Below are 22514 nucleotides of genomic sequence, written 5' to 3' on the forward strand. Positions count from 1 at the left end.
TTTTTGACAATCCTGAGACAAAGTTTCTTTAGGACGCCAAGAATGTGTCAGACCGTGATCTGCGATAATTGCAGTGCATACAAATCCATGCATTCACTGTTGGCCTTTTTTTAATGTGTCTGTTCTTCCTGTCTTGCTGCGCTTCCTCCAGGTATTCAGACAGAGTGGAGAAACACCCTGTGCATGCCACGCCAAGTTTGTTTAGATGTGGGGAAAGAGTTTGGGGCAGCTACAAACACCTTCTATAAACCACCCTGCGTGTCTGTCTACAGATGTGGGGGCTGCTGTAACAGTGAGGAGCAAGTGTGCAAGAACATGAGCACTTCATACATCAGCAAGACGGTGAGTGATTGTCAGCTTGCATCTGCATCCATAAACCTGTTTATCTGAACGAAGGGTGAGCAGTATTGACGTGCAATTTTAAGCTTCATTTTACATGACTCACTTTACATGAATTTTACATAACTTTCTCTGTCTTTCCACACTGAGACCGCATTTTTGCCATATGGGAACTAGCTTGTTGAAAATACTCTTCTAAATGGATACATTTGAAAACATTGTTTTCACATTGTAGTGTGACTGTGAGATTGGAGGTATTCGAAAATGATGCATATTTGAAAATGAAGCATTTTTAGTCATGTGACACATATTGTACTGACAGATGTCTGTTTATACTAGTATTGTGCCCGTTAAGCGCAAATCTCTTTTATACTGTTGCTAAAGATGTGTTACTTTTTCCACTCCTCATGTCACAGTCCCGCAAAGATGATAAAAATGTTTATTCTGCTATAAGAATGGTGTGATAACTTTGTCTGTTCTGTCTGTATCATCTCAGTTTGGATGAGAAACCTTTTGGAAAATTCTAGTGTGGATGGAAAGTGTTATGAAACAAAAAACATTGGGTAACACTTTAGTATCAGGAACAATTCTCACTATTAACTAGTTACTTATTAGCATGCCTATTATTACCGTATTGGCTGTTTATTAAAGGGGTGCTCACAACACACTTTGTTTTTCGGAAGGTGGGCCTTCAATAAACCCGGAACTAATCGAGCCATTTGTGCCAGGTTGGGAGAAATGCATTGTAATAATGTAAATTATGTTAAAAATAATGCGTTTTTGAACCACCAAGCATGAAAGCATGTTCTAGTACACTCCCAACACAAAATCAAGACTTTGGAAAAGAGCATAATAGGACCCCTTTAATACTTACTAAGCACCTATTCTGCATGACCATATTCTACATCCCTAATCCTACCCAGTACCTGAATTTAACAACTACCTTGCTAACTATTAATAAGCAACAAATTAGATGAGTTTATTGAAGTAAAAGCCGTAGTTAATGGTTTGTTAATAGCAAAAACTGGACCTTAAAATAAAGTGTGACCAAACACTGTTTTCAAATGTATCCGGATTGATGTAGACTAATGTAGCTTTAGGTTCAGCACGATTCTGGTTAAAGCCTCGCTCACATCTGGTTCTATCTGAATACAGATGCAGATTATTTTCAACTGCATCAAATACAGATACATATACAGATAATTGCTTCACTGCGTACCCTTAACTAACACCTTATATATAAATCTATTCCTCTATGTAATAACATAGTAAACTTGAATGATCTTCAATCAAATTGTTCATTACTGCTTTGAACAAAAGCGTCTGCTTTTGTTTTAAAGCCTATTCCCAGTGTAGACAGAACTCAGATGATCAGCTAAGCTATGATTTAGAGACTTGGGGACGAGGCAGGGGTTTGGTTGGGAGGTCATGGCTGTGAATTATTTGCAAGAAGGCCTCCTTTAATTGCCCACTTATTTTGGGTGGGCTGACCTTAGCAGGCAATGGCTTCTCCTCTTGTGATTTAAACCATGACGCCCTCCCACCAGTTGAGCCGCCTGTGCGGGTCAAGGTCTCCATGTCCACGCTACTGCGCCAGAGACGTAAAACTCCCATTCTGGGCACAAAGCCTGAACAGCAGATGCAATGTGAAGATATTTCAAAATATCTTAGTAAGATTTGGATTATGAAATTACAATCTCCAGGTTTCATTGACGAAATGATTGGGTCAAGAGTAAAATATCCATTAGATGAACATGATATAGTGGTATTAGTTTTGATAAGTTATTTACATTAAACACAAAGTAATGACAACATAGACACCTACAGTACAAGAGTGAAATATCAAACTTATATCTGTGAAGTAACTGTGACAAGTAAACCTGCTAGCGTGTCATCAGTCTCAGAGAGAGAAAGAAAACATATGAAATGGACCTCTGGTTTCGTCTGACCTTTGTTTCACCTGCACCTACGTAATACTCAGGACTGTTAATACTGCAGTAAAGTGTTTTTATCATCAAGACTGGTGGGCTGACACATTTACAGGGTGAGCAAGTGAAGCTTTTGGGATCACTTGTCCTGGTAAAAGCAGTTAATAACTAAATTATAGAGTCCTGCGAACATCAAAGAGAAATAGTTTATTTCCCAAGATTTTGACCCTATTGCATTTCACCAGTTTAGTCTATGCTGAGATGGGTTGTTAATCTTTCCAATTTTCTTGTTTAATATTATCTTTGCAGTCTGGATATATTTTCACAGATTTTCAATGCTAAAGCTTTAGACGTACAGTAGCTATGTAGTTAGAAGGGAGAGGTAGAATGGAAACTCTGCCGAGTGAATTGAGCCAATCATTGGAGTCAGGGAGAGACTGTAACATCCCATAATTGTCTTTCTCATCAAACACAGTTCATTTATGTGTGTCTTGAGAGTGGTTTGTTAATCCAACAGCAGTTGACGTGGGAGGTTTAGCATTCCAGAGGCTTTGGAAACTTGTTTGTTTGTTTGTCCTGCTAAAAGAATTTACTGCCTTAGTTCAGAATATGAAGAATCTAGGTTTCTATAGCAGCTACTATTCATCTTAAAGAGGCTGCACAGCGTGCATGATACTTAGACAAGACAATAGAGACCAAAAATGAAATTTATGTCATCTATGATTCAGCCTCAAGATGTTCCAGGCCTGTGCGACTTTCTTTCCATGTTCTTTTCCATGCAATTGCAATTACGTCAACTGAAGCCTTCAAACTTTAAAAAAGATACAGTATCGTCATAAAAATATCCTAAAAGTGGTAAGCTAACACTCACAGCTAACTGAAGGAAACGTTTGTCAGTGAATTTCCGATGCTGTATGGCAACACTTGGACTATAGCACACAATTCATATGGACTTATTTTATTATACTTTTATGGTGCATTTATGTACTTTTTTTGAAGCGTCAGAAATTCTCTTTTTTATGGGTGAGTAAATAATGACAGAATTTCCATTTTTGGGTAAACTTTTTAGGAATTAATCAAATCACGATTAGTCTGAAACCATAATGCTTTGTTCTTTAAAAGCACACCTTCTTTCCTAATATGGTCTCAATCTAACATGCAGTTACAAATCATATTCATAAAAAAAAAACAACGTCATTTATGATATATACCATATATATACATATGCCATTTTAGGAGCACATTTCCGTTACTACCCCTTATAACTGCACATTCAACATAAATTTCTTGGAATGTTTCCCCATAGCAGGAGGAAGTTTTGATTTATTGGTCTAACAGTATTTGCCTGGCTTGCAAATTATCTTGCACGAGTTCCCCATTACCCATTTCCCCTTACCAGTTTGTTTGATCAGACTGTAGTTGCGGTTGTGTCTGTACACTGATTTCGCAGAAAGGCTCTGTGCAATCACAGTTGCACAACTCCTTTAGACATAAATCCATTCACTAATCTTGATTTAGATATAATTGAATGCCCACAATTCATGTTGACATCCAGCAAACTCCTTAAAAAGTCTAAGTAACCCTTTATGCGGTTTCACATTTTACCTCAAGTTTGATTTCATTGACCCTTCTTCAATTTTCATTCTGCAGTTGTTCGAAATCACAGTTCCTATGAAGTATGGGGCCAAGCCAGTCACCATAAGCTTCGCCAACCACACTTCCTGCAGCTGTTTGTCAAAACAGGATTTGTACCGACAGCAGCACTCAATAATTCGAAGGGCCCTACCAGAGTAAGTGTTCACACTCCTTCACTTCTCCCTAAGTGCTATTTATGAATTGTGATGATGATTTTTGATGATTTGATGAAGGTTTTAATGTGTTAAGTCTTTACTATTCTTTCATTTCTCTGTCGCTTTGAATATTTGAGAGGTTGGAATAGAATATCAGTGTAGGCCAACACAGCGTAACGCTCTGTCGGATTGTATTGCGCCAAAAGCGCCATGGAGTCTACATTGTTCCAAATCCATTTGTACTGTTGTCGGAAGTAGTGCAAGCACATGGTTTGGTGATAACATGGTATAAGAGCAACACTGCACACCACACAAGAGACTAGACGAAGTTAACATCTCACTAAAGGTGCGGTAACTTTAACCATTGGTCATCAAATTTTCTCAGACAAAATCCACCCATTTCAATGGGAATCCACAAGATTTCAATTGAGGGTGAAAGATTTCCCCACACAGATTTTGCAACAGGTTCAAGTTGGTTATGTGGTTTTCAACAGAAATTACTGACCAACCAAAAGCTGCTTGGTTTGAAAGTGACTAAGTTGTGCAGAATTAAAACGTTTATTTACAGTTGAGGTAAAAAGTTCTCATACACCTTGCAGGATAAGAGGGATCATACAAAATTTCATAATTTAATTTTTTATTTATTACTGACCTGCATAAGATATAAAAACATTTACATATAGTCCACAAGAGAATATAATAGTTGAATTTAGAAAAATGACCCCATTCAAAAGTTTACATTCAGTTGATTCTTAGTACTGTGTTGTTACCTGAATGATCCACAGTTGTGTGTGTTTTTTTGACTGTATGATTTTGAGATCCATCTTTTTACACCGAGGACAACTGAGGGACTCATATGCAACTATTACAGAAGGTTCAAACACTCGCTGACGCTCCAGAAGAAAACACAATGCATTAAGAGCCAGGGGGTGAAAACTTTTTGAGTTTAAAGATCAGGGTAAATGTAACATATTTTGTCTTCTGGGAAACATGTAAGTATCTTACGTAGCTTCTGAAGTGCAGTACTAAATGGGAAAAAAAAAAAAAAAAGATATTTAGGCAAAATAAGATAAATGTACAAATCTTCATTCTGTTCAAAAGTTTACACCCCCAACACTTAATGCATAATTTTTCCTTCTGGAGCATCAGTGAGCATTTGAACCTTCTTGTAATAGTTGCATATGAGTCCCTCAGTTGTCCTCAGTGTGAAAAGATGGATATCAAAATCATACAGTCATTGTTGGAAAGGGTTCAAATACACAAAAATGCTGAAAAACCAAAGAATTTGTGGGAGCTGAATGATTTTTCTGATGAACAGTAGGCAGTATAACTTTTCAGGACAAACAAGGGACTCATGAACAACTATCACTAAACAAAAAAAATCATTCAGGTAACAAGGCAGTATTAAAAATCAAGCATATGCAAACATGAACAGGGTTATTTTTATAAATTCAATCATTATTTTCTCCTATAGTCTATATGTAAACATCTTTTATGTGAAATATCTTATTCAGGTAAGTACTAAATAAAAAAAAATAACATGCATTTTGTATGATCCCTCTTATTTTGGTAAAATAATTAACATTTTGCAAATTCTGCAAGGTGTATGTAAACTTATGACCTCAACTGTACATACAACCAACTTTTCTCTCATCTGCCATCTTGGGTTTTTGTTTTCTGTTAAGCTTGTCACAATTCATTTTGGGATTGCCTTTTTATCCAGGCAAAAATGTGTACCTTGAATGTTACTTTGGACTGATGTAAAGGCAAGAACAGTTTAGGTTGAAACAGAACAACAGTTTTCTTTTGCTCACTCTTCACAGAAACCTCAAACAAAGTAAGTGCTAAAGTGTTAAAACTAACTCTCAGGCAGTGGAAGCAACAGATGATAGGGTATCTTATATAAAAGATAAAATATCACACCAAGACATTCAAGATATTGACTTTACTGTATTCCCAGTTTGTTTTGGCCCTCTGGAGCGTCTCATCAGCGGATATGTGGCTACATGATGTGTGTATTTTGGATGTAGTTGCACACCCAATGACGTACAGTAGCTCATCAAATTGATTTTCATATTGATGGTGTGGTGTGGCCACCCATTGTTAAGGCTGACAGAGAACTTCCTGTTCATCTGTTGTTGTAGGAGTTTTGTCAGGCAGGAAAATCCCAGTAGGGAATCTTAATGAACTTACCATGCAGTGTGCAGACTTTGATTAACTAAGCAGCACCGACAAGCGAGCAACAAAGCACATGTATTTTTGTGGCCCGATGCAAACAGTCTATATTTATGTTGTTTGTAATGGACATTTCATTTTTTATATTTATTAATTTTGGCTGGTGGTATCTAACTGTCAGTGCTGTCAATCCCTGGATCCCACGTATTTTTGAAAAGATGCATGTTATGCATAATACAATGCATGTTAATTACAATATGAACAAAAAACTAGAAATTCAGAGATAACCATTTTTGGCTGACTATATAGGATGTAATGACCCCTTGACTTACACTATATGTACATTAAAAAGTGCTTATTGCTTGCAAAAACTCAGACCACTGCATCCCACTGTGCAGCAAACTGTAACTTCTTCAGTGTATTGAAATGCTTAATTTGATACACAGAGCAACAGTGATGGCCTTGCATTTTAGCCACCAGAGAAATAATGACAGACAGAAAGTTATAAGCCTAAACATAATTTTTTTTTCTTTAATCCCAAACCCAATTTCCTTATTTCCGATACATCTGCCTCTTCCCTTGCTGCCGCAGCGAGAGATAGAGAAGTCATTATAATGAGAGCGGAGCATATAGCAGAGCATAGACACATGGCAAGAAATGTGAACTGAGAAAGAAGATGAATCAACAGTAAAACTATCTTCAAATTTCTTTCTGCATCAGCTTAAAAGTTAAGCTGAGCTGAAGTTTTCCATAATGCAACTTAGCATGTTTAGAAGTTTTATATTATGTAATGTTTAAATCTTATCTATATCTAATGTACTTTTTCTTCAGATTGTCATGAAATGCGTACATTTGCATTAGGGCTGTCAAACGATTAATCGTGATTAATTGCGATTAATCGCAAGCGAAATAAAAGTTCGAGTTTGCCTAATATATGTGTGTGTACTGTGTAATCATTATGTATGTATGAATACACACAAATGAATGTATATATTTTAAGAGAAATATGTTATATAAAAAATATTTTTATTTATATATAATATTAATTATATAAAAATTATAATAAATACATATACTTGTAAATATTTCTTAAATATATACATTAATGTGTTTGTATTTATATATACATAATTACACAGTACACATATACACAAACTTTTATTTTGTAAGCGATTAATCGCGATTAATCGCTTGACAGCCCTAATTTGCATATATATTCATAAGTGTATGCACATGAACTGAACAGTTAGGCATTATATGCATATTTGAATGCTGTTATAATGCGATGTCATGAATTATTTAGTAATTGTTTCTTAGGTATTAACAACTTAAAAACGTAAAAGTTTTCCTCACTACTACAACATAGATTTTAAGACATTTCTGAAAGATTAATTACAACCTGTTCACTGAATACTGAATATTCAAGTTGTTTTCTTGTTGTATTTTAAGCTCCATAATATCTGGTATTAAGCTATAGGTTACTATATTAATTAATATTAATAAATGATTAGGGTTCTTTCTGCAAAGGATTCATTTCCTAATGCAAAGGATGCATGCATCCTATCTTTGAGGTCAGGTTATTTAACTGGGACATAAATCATAATTCGTTCCCCACACAGTAGGGTAAGATAACTCCCTAGAGTCCCTGTTTCAGACCATGAAATGTGAGTTCTAAAAGAACTGTACCAAACCATCACTTTGTTTTGTTTTTGTGATGACTTAACACTATACAAAAGCAATAAATCACTGGAGGTTGTGTTATGTCGCAGTTATTGGGATAGCTATGCTTTGGTGTCATATTTTTCCATGCCAGTAACCATGACGTAGCTCAACCTCGAGTGTTTTGTGCATAAACATTAAAGGTGTTGACTGCAAAAACCAAAATGAGTTGCAAAATACTGTCCTGAATAGAATTGGAACCCTGAGTCTGTTTTCTGTCTTTCAGTACTTTTTACAATGAAACACAGCCCCTGTTTTTAACCCTGCATTGTTCCCTCACATACTTTGTGTAAATGTTAACCATTTGATCGAAGTATTAGCCCATTCACATGTTCGTGACAGAAGTCGCTGTGCTAAACAGTGACTCATTGGCACACGCAATGAGGAAAGGAAAGAAAATGAGTGAAAAAGACTTGTTAATAATGCACGCTTTGTGTGCAAAAACAGCGGCTGTTCTTTCTGTGTTGAGGGAACCTATCGATCCCACATGTGTGGCAATGGAAGCCAGTCTGTTGCTCCATTGCTCAGAGATCTGTTTGCAAACAGGAGGAGAAGCGTCACAGAGATGTTGGCCACGTTGAGAAAGGCAAAGAGGATGAGACACTTCGGAAATTGGCTTTTACATATACAGTACGGTGATGCTGTTCAACATTTGACATTACTTTGTTTACCAAAACACTCCATGTCAGATGGAACAACAGAGGTGTTACATCAGTAATAAAATGTGAACTAGTAAACAGCATTTGCTCTATATCTTTTGATGCTGGTTAGTCATTTGCATTGTATATTTGGTGCTGTACAGTGCATAAGTAATTGCTAGCACTAGGCAAATTCCAGTTTGGATACATTAACCTTATTTGTTGTTATATACAGTGTTGGGCAGGATAATTTATTTTTTTTAGTAACGGAGTAATTTAACATGTTATAATTTCCAAATGAGTAATTAGAGTATAGTTACAAGCATGCGTTACCGCTGTGTTACATCATTGCCAACACAATGTGTTTTAACATCTAGATTGTAATAAGGGTGTTGGCTAGCACACACGACGTCCTCTACCTGAGACCTACTTTGACTGGTAAGCGTCTGTGAAGCGGATACTACCAATGAAAACAAAGTTAGCATGGAAAGAGGAAAGTAAGCGTTCTGTTTATTTCCGTCAAAAACATTATTGTGCATTGTCAGTTAGAGGAAAAGAAAACTTTTTTGACCGTGAAAACCTCCTGAAAGGGCAGCACGGCACATTAAAACGTCTTGAGAACGTACCGGGTGCGCAGAGCAACGCATCAACTTCTGTTCTCTTCCTATGAGTTTCTGCCCGGCCGTGCCCACAACCGCACCCGTCCATAAAGTCTTGTCCCGTGTCTTGTCTCTGTAGCGTCAAGTTCAGCTGGAGTGCAGGTCCTAATCGACATAACAGAGAGTGGTGCGGGACAAGACTTGATGGGCGTGTGTGGATGCGGGAGGGCAGAGACTCGTGTGTGCGGGACGCAATAGAATAAAATGATATGCGGGACTCCAGCAAAATAGAAATATCTAAAGTTTAACATAAAATATCTCAAACAAATGAACTGCTATTTATGTACTGCACAAAAGCGACAAGAACTACTAATATAAAACAAAAACGATTAACACGCGTACGCATAGGCAAAGTTTCTATTTCTAACACGTGTTTGCAGCGTTGAAAAATGTTGATTTCTGGAATGCAATGGACAATCAGAAAATCCACTCACCGTTCGAAATGCCGTGCATTCTGCAACCACGCACGCAGCAGCCTATTGCTTTTAGTAAAAATAACAGTGGTTTGTGAATATTGATGCTTTAATAACAGATTTAGAGTGTTTATGCTGGGATGTTAGGCAACACTCAAACGTACTATTTTTCGTAAATTTTGTGGATGTACAGAAAAAAGTAATGTAACTAGTAATGTAACCAATTACTTTTGAAATAAAGTAATCAGAACAGTGATTTGATTACTTTTAAAAGGAATAATCTGTAATCAGTAATTTAAATTACATTTTCAGAGTAACTTAGCCAACACTGGTTATGAATATCTCCAAAAGTGTTAGTTCACCCAAAAATTCTGTCATTAATTACTCAACCTCATGTCTTTCCAAACCTGTAAGATCTTTGTTCATCTTCTGAATGCAAAGTAAGATATTTTTGATGAAATCTGACAGCTTTTAGATCTTGCATAGACAGCAACGTAACTACCATGTTCAAGGCCCAGAAAGGTAATAAGGATATTGTTAAAGTAGTCCATGTGACATCAGTGGCTCCTGCGTCAGCATGCGTCGTTTTGTTTTCTTTGCACACAAAATTATGGTTGAACCACTGATGTCACATGGAGTATTTTAATGATGTCCTTACTACCTTTCTGGGCTTTGAAAGTGTCAGTTGCATTGCTGTCTATGCAGCTCTTGGATTTCATCAGAAATATCTTCAATTGTGTTGCAAACATGGATGATGGTCTTACGGGTATGAAATGACATGAATGCGAGTAATTAATAACAGAATTTTTATTTTTGGGTGAACTATTCCTTTAAGCTTCTGAAGTGTTCTTAACAGACACGATCATTTATATGGTTAACATAAGGCATTTATTCACATATAAACACTGATTAGTGCACATATATAGAGCACGTCAAATATGGTACTTGCATGACTTCCGAGAACAAACCCAGTTGATTCTCGGGCATCAAGCAAGCACGTTTCATCTTCTATTACCTTATCAGATGTGCTCCGTGTATGAGATGAACGAATGTATCAAGCGTTTGGAACGGCATGAGGAAGGCTAATTGATGACAGAATTTTCATTTTTGGATAACTTAACCCTTTAATTATTTATTAAACGTAATCACACGTCACACTGAAACTTGTTAAACGCTAAAAAGCAACCCACGAGCCTCTCAGTGAAGAACTGAGGAAAAGAACTGTTTATTGTTATGTGTTTCAGCGCTGTTTTTTCTTAAGCCATCCCTTGTCAAAGTGATTTGCGGTAGGGGGAGTGAAAAGGAAAGAGGCATCATCCCCCCACAAGGTCCTGCACAGCCAGGCCTTGCTTAAGAAAAAGCAGATGTGTTCCTAGGGCGACCTGCACTGTGGAAGTGTGTTATATGTTGTTTTGGTTTCCTGGACACACTGAGGCTTCATCTCCTCATTCCTCTCGTGCTTTCACGCAAGCGGGGACAGCACAACGTCTGCGCATGTGAGGATGCCACATTTTGGAGATGGAGAGTTCAATGCGGACGTGCAGCTTTACCTTTAGCTGACGTCATTTACTGTGTGCTTGTCTCTTACGCTGTCTTTTTAATTGTTTACAGCTGTCTTTACAGCTGTGAGAAGGTCAACAAGCGAGCTGGGGACTTGCTGTCTTGCAATCTCCTCCATGTTGCAGAGTATGCTTTCTGAATTCGTTGTAGAATAAGGTTTTTTTTTTTATTTAATCTGACTCCAAGGCCAGATTAATTCAAGATCACTCCAGGTCAGCTTTGAATGCTTTCGGCTTGATTCTAATCATATATTCGGAAAAATCCTGCCTGAACCTGTGCCATCTGATAAAGACAAGGGCAGTCTGCACCGCCGGGGTTTAACGCAGGGTGGTCTACTTCAAGCGTCCAGCTTTGGACCGCAAGGTGTTAAAGTCACACCGTTCCCACTGTTTGTTGTGAAGAAGAAAAAGTACGCGTTTCACCTCAGATGTGTGGTCTAGAGTGTAACATAGCATATAAACCCTATTGGTGTTATCAACGCATGTGCAGTGAAATGGCAGAGGGCTGGTAGTGATTATCAGCAGTTGGCTCGTGGTTGCGTTTCGCTTTCTCTCTGTATTGTTTGCGAGGTGATGATTCACTATGTTAGGAAAATAGAGACTTTCCAGGAGGAGAAACTTTCAGACATCACTGGGGCTATCAAAATCAGACTGTTACCTAATGACTTTTGACCCTCAGCTGTTCTTTATCTGCCAATATGCGTGTCTGTTTTTTTGTCACTTCATCAGGATTTTACTATTGTTTTCCACTCTTTCTCGTAAACTACCAAGTTCTTATATAACAGCTGTGAAACACCATCTTCTTACTCTATTACTCTGTGGATGCAATGTTTATAGTATGCCAGTTCAGTTCTTACAGTCTAATTTGTGTTACAGCGTTAAAGCATGGCTACTGCATTGTAGACTCAGACATTGTAAATCAAAAAGAGCTTTGTTGCCAAGTATGTTTACACACAAAAGGAATTTATCTTAGTGACAGGAGCTTCCAGTTGAGAAGAAAGTACAAACAATATGCAGACATATAGGAGGTAGATAATTATTAAACGGAATATAACACAATAAAAACAATAATATTTAAAGCTGCATTCCGCAACTTTTTTAGTTAAAAATGATCAAATACTGAGCAATAGATATTACAATGATTATAAAGAGAGATGTCTTTTTTTTTTTTCTTCAGTCGTAAAGAAATTATGTTTTTTGATGAAAACATTTTTGGAATTTTCCCATATAGTGGACTTCTATGGTCTCTGCAAGTTTGAACTTCCAAAATGCAGCTTCAAAGGGCTCTAAATGATCCCAGCCGAGGAAGAAAAGTCTTATCTAGTGAAACGGTTGGTCATTTTGTAAATTTACAATTTATATACTTTTTAACCTCAAATGTTCATCTTGTCTAGCTCTGTGATGCGCATGCGTACTCTGTGCACTCCGGGTCAATACAGTTAGGGTATGTTTAAAAACTAGCATCTCATTTTCCAACGCTATCTCACAACAAATTCTTACATATTTTTACGAGGTGTCTAATTCAACTCTCGTACGATTTTGTACGATTTCGGTGAAGGGTCGGTTTAGGGGTGGGGTTATATGTAGGTGATTTATACGAATTCATACGTATTGTGCAATAATAATACGTAAAATACATACTTTTTCACTAAAATCGTATAAATTTGTACGAGTAAGTTCATACAAGTGAGGTAGTATGACTGAGGTCGTTCAAATTTGTACGAATTAGCCACCTCATAAAATATGTATGAATTGCCTTGAGATTGGGCTGCATTTACTCCTCCACCTTCAAAATCGTACTACATCACTGCAGAAATACCGACCCAGTGTTTACAAAGTGAACATGCAAAGGTCATATGGCCTTTCCAAAATAAGATAAAACAGCAATGTAGGACGATTTTGAAGTTGGAGGATAAAATGACATGGAAGTTTTTCGACATACCCTAACTGTCTTATACCAGAGTGCACAGAGTACGCACGTGCATTGCAGACAGGATGAGCATTTGTGGTTAAAAAGTGTATAAATTGTACTTTTTTTTTTTTGTTTGTTTTGTTTTGTTTTTGTTTTTTTTTAGAAAATTACTGATCATTTTACTAAATAAGACCCTTCTTTCTCAGATGAAGCTGCATTTAAACATTTTAGAAGTTCAGACTCACAGGCACCATAAAAGTCCACTATATGGAGAAAATTCCTGAAATGTTTTCCTCAAAAAAATAAAAAACAAAACAGAATTTCTTAACAACTGAAGAAGGAAAAACACGAACATCTTGGATGACAAGGGGTGAGTAATTTATAAAATATGTGAATGTTTTGGAAGTTAACTAATCCTTTAAATGTTGCATAATGGGATGCAAAAACTGACTTCATTTGTTGTAAAAAAAAAAAAAAAAAAAATCTGATTTTGTGGTTTGTGACCAAGTGTATCAAAAAATGTATATAATGAGAATTAAAGGGGGCATTGGATGCAAAATTAAATTTTACATGACGTTTGCATAAAAAACCTAAACAGTCTCAATTATCAAGCCGTTTTGATTGTTTGATTCTTGAGTATGATGTCATACTGCTCAAGCCCCGCCCACAACCACTGACAGACTGTCCTGTATTTGCATATTTCCACCCTCAGCTGTAGCAACAACAGTGTCTCATAATGCATGTGTTTTATAGTGGGATGTAAAAGTAAACATAAAAGTCTTCATTTTCTCCCAACATAAGACACTGAGGACACGGTTCATTAGTTTTGTTTTTGATACAAAAAAAACGGAAGAGAGGGGTGGGGTGAGCAGTAGCTCATTATCATTTAAAGAGACATGCACTGAAACATGTAAATGTGAACAGAGCTGTTTTTGACTAGGCCAAAAGTATGTTGTTTTACATGACCATTGAGGACATTTTATGAAGACCCTAAACTCTAAATCATGTCAACTCGTGGAAAATGAACATCCGATGTACAAACAGAATATTTGTAATAGAATATTTACACCATTGTTATGTAATGCTTGTACTATGGGGCTGCTGAATGCTTGAATTTGATTGGTTAATGCACATTGATGAAAGTCTCCAATTATTTTTCAGGAAACGTACAGCTAGAGTAGTTGAAAGCAGGTTTTGACCGTATTAAAATTTGATATCACTAACAACCTACAACAAGCCTTTTTATTTCCTTCCGCTTTGCGCAGTGGCTGCATTACCACCTTAGGTGTGCATTTATTTATTTATTATAAAAATTCATTTGCCTATGATTCATTATTTCTCATGTAAAACATCATTATACGGATTTTCCAGCCAAAATAACAACATTGCAATAATGCGTACTCTAATCTTGATATATAATTACCTTCACACTGCCAATACTGCTTTATTCTGCTTTATTCTGCTGATCTGAAGATCTCCTGGTAACAGCAACTGATTTCAATCTCTTGTGAAGTTTGAATTCCTGGAACGTTTAGCAGTCCATTATTATAGGTATGATAAGTAGTGTTTTCAGCATTTAGAAATACAGAGCAAAGAGGTTGATATGAAATACGTGTTTGTTTGAACAGCCGACCTTCGTTTTGGCATTTTAATGTGATTCAAAGTGCAGGCTGACTATGGCTTGTAGCGTAGTTTACATTAATATATGGAAAATGGATATTTATAACCTCTTTAGACTTTTAAATGTAAATCTGCAGACCTCTTTAGACAGCCCCCAGCAAAGAACGAATCCGTGCTGTGTAACAAACAACATATGGGCTTGTTGAATTACTGTAGAGGTGGGAATGCGGATTTGTCTCAATGTGGCTTATGGACATCTATGGCAGTGTAGTCGTATTAGAAGCATGCTCTCAAAGTTATCCTAGCTTATATATTATCTTCCTGACACCTTGCTAGACTAAATGGACTCGTCTGTTTTGCGTTACGCAAGGTGCAAGTGCACACGTTAGTCATCCAATAGGTCGTCTTCCACCTCGCGTGGACCATATCATAAGTCCTTTTTATCTCCCCCCTCTTTTCTCAGGAATGTGCTGTCTTATGCCACTGAGCATATGGTAATTGAAAACACACTGAGAACCTTGTACGTGTGTAGTTTACCGCTGAACCGTTTCGGGCCTAGTCTGCAATTTGCTTTATTTCACGGTTCTGATATTCAACAACCTGTTTCTCTTTTTCTAAGTAAACACCCGCAACATTAATTATACTGACATCTGTTTGAATAGCTTGCATGGTATGTTTGAAGTTTAGAATGCAAAGCGGACTGACATGTAATGGTGTTTACAGTGCATTGTGTCAGAAAGCTTGTTGTTCTGTCATCAAATGCATAACACATACTGTGTCCAGCAGGGCGCAATCTCAGCACTTGCGTCAGTTACACCTACTGTTGCTTTTGCTGCTTATTCAATGGTTGCTCAAGCTTTCATCATATACTGTCAGAGAGGCAGCAATATTCTGATATTCTAGAGTATTCTTTGACTCAGATTTGTATAGTTGAGACAATTTTTTTGGAATGCATCTTCATGATCAGAATCAGAGTTAGTTTTTTGACATACAAATTGCAGAGTTTTGTCTCATTGTCTTCATAGAGAGAATTTTGAAATATTCACTAGATGAATAAATAGATGAATGAGCAATTTGAACATGTTTTTGCCATGGTTGTCTCATGCATCTTGTGGGATGGTCAAATGAGGCTAATTTTTAGTTTTGTAATTTTTAGCATTTAAGATGGTCAGTTTTTTTTTAGGTTTAATACATTTTATTTATTATTTATTTATTTATTTTAATGTATTATTGAGACAATTTTTTAATATTGGCTATTTATTTTTATCAGTTACAACATGAAAATAATTATTGGCTTCAGTATCAGCCATATACAGTTAAAGTCAAAAGTTTACATACACCTTGCAGAATCTACAAAATGTTAATTATTTTATCAAAATAAGAGGGATCATACAAAATGCATGTTATTTTTTTATTTAGTACTGATTCTTAATACTGTGTTGTTACCTGAATGATCTACAGCTGTTTTTTTTTTGTTTGTTTAGTGATAGTTGTTCATGAGTCCATTGTTTGTCCTGAAGAGTTAAACTGTCTGCTGTTCTACAGAAAAAATCCTTCAGGTCCCACAAATTCTTTGTTTTTTCTTTAATTTTTGGGTATTTAAACCCTTTCCAACAATGACTGTATGATTTTCAGATCCATCTTTTTACACGGAGGACAACTGAGGGACTCGTATGCATTTATTATGGAAGGTTCAAACACTCACTGATGCTGCAGAAGGAAACACAATGCATTAACAGCCAGGGGGTGTTGAACATCAGGGTAAATTGAACTTATTTTGTCTTCTGGGAAACATATCTTCTGTAGTATCTGAAGGGCAGTACTAAATGAAAAAAAAAATAGGGGCAAAATAAGAAAAATGTACACATCTTCATTCTTTTCAAAAGTTTTCACCCCCGGCTCTTAATGCATCATTTTTCCTTCTAGAGCATCAGTGAGCATTTGAGCCTTCTGTAATAGTTGCATACGAGTCCCTCAGTTGTCCTCAGTGTGAAAATCATATCATACGTAGTCACTGTTAGAAAGTGTTCAAATATACAAAAATGATCAAAAAACAAATAATTTGTGGGACCTGAAGGATTTTTCTGCATGTAAACTTTTGACTTCAACTGTATGTTGGCTGTTTTCTATTTGCTAGAACAAATGAGGCAGACACACTGCATATTGACTGCAAACAAACATATTTCATTATTTGCAACTGACAGTGTGGACAGTCAGTCCTAAAGATCAGATGTGAAACCCAATTCAGATTTGTGTGCAGTGTGAACAAACCCTTAATGACAACCAGTTCTACATGGGTAATATATCACCATGTTGTCTAGGTGGAAAAGCAGTGATTTCATGGACAGCCAGACAGGAGGGTTGATGTATGCATGAGAATGGTCCTTCACTGGACCTGATCCAGCCTTGGGTCATGCTAACTGGTCCTGACCTCTCACCTTTTAGCCAAGGGAGGTTAATGATAGTGGACCTGTAACTGGAGCTGTTACATCCGAGTCAGTTCTCGGCAGGGTGTAAGACTGAACACACAAACACACACATACACACACACTTGCACACAGACACACATATCTTCCAGCGCAAAGGTTGAGGGCAGACCGTGAAGTCTCGTGTCTCTCTGATCTAGAGGGGAAACCCACATCTGAGCCTGGTTTTTCGCTGGATAACTCTGAAGCCAAAACTGCCTGGGGACCTGACATTACGCCCGAGCCACTTAAACTCACAAAAACAGAGAGAAGGAGAGAGTGGAGGGTGGTAAAGAAAATGGGAGGGAGAGAGGGAGGTGACAAAGTAATAAATAGCATGGGTCTGAATGGTCCCAACCTGATCGTTCACTTCCACATCTTTTTTTTTTTTTCTTTTAGAAAAAAAAAGTTTACTCTCTGAGGACTTGTTCGTGAGTGGTATTTCCTTTAGAATAGACTAGAGAGAGAGAGGGGTCTGTAGGTCTAAATTTGACTTTGTGATTGACTAAGTGCAAAGTTAACCCACGGTAAAATCTACATTTGGTTCTTGGCTTCCATGCAAGTAGCGATTACTGGGGTTCAAGTGCTTTAAGGCATTTAAGCACATATGAAAAAAAAAGACACGACATATTATTTAGCAAGCCACCTAAATAAATGATTAAAAAGGCATTTTTGGTAAATCCAGGTAATTTTCCATAGAAATATGTTTTATATGTTTTTTTTAAACATTTTTTTCTTCTTATAATGCCAGCTGTGGTCTGAACTCCCTAAAACTTTGCATGATTGTTTAGAATCACCTGTCGCATGTGCTCAGCAGGTTTTGTGAAGTTTTGAGTTTTCATTTAGGCTTTATAGGCTTTTAAGTATATTTGGACAGGCCCCTTTTCTAAACGACCCTATTATAGCTTTCCAAAGGGTAAATTTCAACATTTTTTATAATTATTGACCTAGAGAGTTCAGAGAATTGCACTGTAGTGTTTTTTTTTCCAGATTGAGTAAAAACCCAAGACTAGTTCACAAAAGTATGTTTTTTTACATTTTCTCAATCATTTAACAAACGGTTTGATGGACAGCAGTGGTTCTAGAGGCAAAGTTTTTCGGAAAGAGGAAGGCTGATACGCATATGTGTGAAAAACGTGCAATATACAATTGTTTACGCCCTTGAAAAATGTGATATCACCCCCTCAGTGGGAGTTTTCTATCAGATTACTCACAGACCTTTAGGGCCACGAGTTAAACAGGCCACCAAGTTTCGTTTCGATCAATGCCCATTAACCTGGTCTAATAGACGCTCGGAGTGTATTGGCCTATGCTGGCCATGTGTTTTGAGATAAGCAAATGTCCTTATACCCACTTGTGGTACTTTGGACCAAGACCAAAGTACCGTGTCTCGTTTATCGTGTCTACAGGACAAACGGTTGGGTAGTTATGGCTGTTTTTAGGTTTCTTCCCTCTGATAGTGCCTTTCGTGTCCAAGCTCCGCAAATTTTTTCATGTGACCTCAGATTCAGCTCTTACATATGCGTTGTGAGTTTGGCAAAGATATCTAATTTCACCATTTTAGTAAAGGCCCTGTCCCTTTCGAACGTTTTGGCGTCCCTTTGCGATGGCAAGTCAAAAGTCTTTTTTGATAATTATTAATATTCACTCTCAAGCAAATCTTTTTGCACTGGTTTTGTTCAGATCAGGCGTATACCTAGTACTAATACCTAGTACTAATTCGCAAAAGTAGGTACTTTAAAAAAAAAAACAAAAAAAAAAAAGCAAAATACCCGAAAATTTCATCAGGGTGATGGATGAATCCAAGGATGATCTGAGGGATGATTCCAACGACAGGAGACACTTGAGCCTGTGATAAACGGTTTAGGAGTGATTTCATACTTTTGACCGCTGTAGCGCCCCAGTCAGGCTGATTGGGGCGAGCCTTGGTGAAGTTGTAGAAGGTGTGAGTACCACCATTCTTCCAAGTTTCAAGTCTCTATGACTTACGGTTTGGTTTGCCTAATCCAGTTTAACATGGTTATTGCTGATCCTTGGCCAATCTAACAATTACAGTACGGTTTCAGCGCTACACGCTTGAACCCCTAATAATAGTATTTCACAGTCTACTTTGTTAAAGTAATGTGCATATGGCAAAAATTAATTCTAAGATTATAAAAATTATGCAGATAGTTAACATCACATTTATTTAGGCAGAAACAGTTAACATATTAAAGCAGTGGTTACATTATATGATCATCATGAATACAATTTAAGGAAAATTAGAAGCTTTTATGTTGATTTAGAGTTGACGTCAGGGTTGGCGTCATCTCTTCACAGGTGTCGGGGTCATCTATATCTTCATTAGAGGCTGGATTCAAACTGAATCTGGCATAATAGTAACATACTGAAGTAGAAACAGTACAGCAGTTGGAAAATAAATAGTGTTGTTGCTGTTCTTAATATTTCAAACAATAGATAATCATGTGCATTTGAGCCAAAGTAACTATAGCACAAGGTTATGAGATGCATTATGTGAATGCTTGGCTACTGAGATGTGTCTTTAATCTAGATTTAAACACGGAGAGTGTGTGTGAGCCCTGTATATTATCAAAACAGGCTATTTTAAGATTTAGGAGCCAAATGCTAAAATTCTCTACCACGTTTAGTGGATTTTGATATCCTTAGTATTACCAAAAGTCCAGAGTTTTGTGACCTTAAAAAGCATGATGGATTGTAGCATGATAAATACATAAAGCTTAACTATTTAGGGCTTTATAAGTAAACAGCAATACTTTGTAGTCAATATGGAACTGACATTATGCACTACAGTATATAGTTCTGTATATAGTACTTGAATGATTAAGATTGCAGTATGTTGCAGTATATGTGGATTTCTGCAAGTGTTTAAACTAAACTCATAGAAATATGCTTTTAAAAGCTTTTGATTGTGCCAAAGCTTTTTTTTGTTGTCTTGTAATTTTTTGGTCTTTGTGTAGAGATGGCAGAAATAGTTATTAAATAACACAATGCAATTAATAAACTTCAATCATATTAGCATAATATATTTACCTGTTCCTAAAATACGAGTTTCAGTAGCGTTGAATGTTGACTTAGCGTTTTTATATATATATATATATATATATATATATATATATATATATATATATATAGTTAATTGCAATTGTAAATATAGGGTATTGTGATTGTAATATTTACAATAAATTACACATTTTTAAAAACATTACCTTTTTCCTGTATATGGCTGGCTTAAAATGAACCTTGTAAATTAAAAATCAGACACATTTTACTAGAGGCATTAACAATAATCAAAAGGTGAACATTTATAAATAATCAATTTACATAATGTTTATTAATTATTATTATTTTAACTTAACTTAACTTATTAATAAATGTTCATTTATTGAATATATTAATAAATGTTAATTTCAAACTTGTTTCAAAGTGTTGGTTATCAGTTCTGTCCCCTATTGAAAATCCGCTAAGGGTTTTTTGTTTTTTTTTTTTAAATTGAGGGAGAGCCAGCTAGTTTTCCCAGAATTCATGCCAACTTCTCTTCACAGTGAGCCACGACATGACATTTTTAGTGGATGGAGTCTTTCTAGGGGTCAGGAAAAGCATTGCCCTTGGCCTTTCAGTTTCATTGGACTGTATGGGTTGTGGCAGTTTAACTACAGGGTATTACGGTTACATCAGTTTCTGAGATTTGTTGATGTGCTAATAATAACTTAAAAATATTGCGTCCTAGAATCTGTTTTATGGCTTGACTCCCAACATCGATAGTCAAATAATCTACGGATGAAGTCGCAATTAAAAGTAAATCTCCTTGAAGTTTATAGATGCCTTGCAGCTGTGGATATATGTAAATGCACTGCAGATGTTTAAAACCATATGCATATGCACTGATTACACTCAATGCAAATGAAAAAGATGTCTTGAAATTCAAAGAGGGCTTTAGAAATGACCTCCTCGCACAATTTAATAGAACAGGACTCTCCTCGACGGGTTTCTCCGTATCGTTTTTCTTGCCTGCAGGCAATATAAAATCCCAGACGATTTGCAGTCCACACTTAATGGAAAAGCAAAGCAATGCTTCACACTAGTGTCGATCCACTCTTAGGTTAACACTCACTTTCCAGTTTTGGAGATTCATATCACTTCACAAAAGAGAAGCCAGAGTAAAGTTTATCTTGGGTTAGGCCCGTGATTTCACTGCCCAGTAGCTGCAGCCTGGACTGAAAATCTGAGGCCATGAGAAGATAGATGGATAATGGAGCAGACAAGAAGATGAGTTTGACCTCATCTGTGACTTCAGTTTGGATCTTCCTAGTAGTCAGTGTTGGATTTGGAAAATAAATGGAATGGAAAACATAGATGTGCTAGTTGGTTGTATCATAATTTTGAATTGATGTACTGATTGAGGCATTTATAATTTAGTATTGTTTTTTTTTTTTTTTTTTATCTCAAGGTTACATTAAAGGACACCAATTATGCTTCTTTTTTTAAAGGGGTCATCGGATGCCCATTTTCCACAAGCTGTTATGATTCTTTAGGCTCTTAATGAAAAGTCTATAATATACTTTGGTTAAAAATTCTCAATGGTTGTGTAAAACAACTCCCTTTTACCTTATCAAAATGAGCTCTGCAAAAATCATCCCATTCTGAGGGATTGTTCCTTTAAATGCAAATGAGCTACTGCTCCGTGCCTCCTTTTCCAGAATAGGGCTGTGCCTTTACAGCTCGAAGCTCGATACTCTGCTAAAAAGCATCTGTTTGGTTTTAATTATCATGACTATCCTGTTAAAATTATGTGTTTTAAACCATATTAGTATAAACTTCTGATATACGGTTTTCTGGTTTTCACGCGCATAGAGAGCAGCTGTCACACGGCATGTGAGTACTAAACTAAATTGTCTTTCATGTCTTATTGCGCTTAAACTGTCAAATACACACAAGTTTATGTTAAAAACACACAAGTTACAAAAACAGTCGGTTACGTCTCTGAAGGTAAACAGCTGGGAAGGAAATTGCATGTTTGTATTAGATCTGTGTGGTAGCAGTGTAATATACAGTCAATAAATCAATAAATCCACTGCTTTCTTGTCTCCTCTGAGGCTGGGAGTCTAAATAGTGTTCTGTACTCGTCAGTGCAGCCAAAGACAGAACAGTTAGCATGGTTTGCTCGCCATAGCATTAGAACTGGTACCCTGTTGTAGCAATGCCGTGGGTGGAAACGTGCAGATTAAGGAGCGGTAATATTATAATAATATCTCCTTTCTACATCACGGCAGTGCTGC

General features: G+C 36.6%; 1 protein-coding gene across 1 annotated transcript in view; it reads left to right on the forward strand.

Moving 5' to 3' along the window:
- Nucleotides 1-22514, forward strand: part of vegfc (vascular endothelial growth factor c) — a 50810-nt gene that overhangs the window by 15060 nt on the left and 13236 nt on the right. Inside the window, 2 exon segments of the mRNA XM_051121694.1 lie at nucleotides 152-342; nucleotides 3918-4057. Of these exon segments, the coding sequence (XP_050977651.1) occupies nucleotides 152-342; nucleotides 3918-4057 (331 nt within the window).

This window comes from Labeo rohita, chromosome 1, assembly GCF_022985175.1.
Source record: "Labeo rohita strain BAU-BD-2019 chromosome 1, IGBB_LRoh.1.0, whole genome shotgun sequence".
Classification (NCBI taxonomy): Eukaryota; Metazoa; Chordata; class Actinopteri; order Cypriniformes; family Cyprinidae; genus Labeo; species Labeo rohita.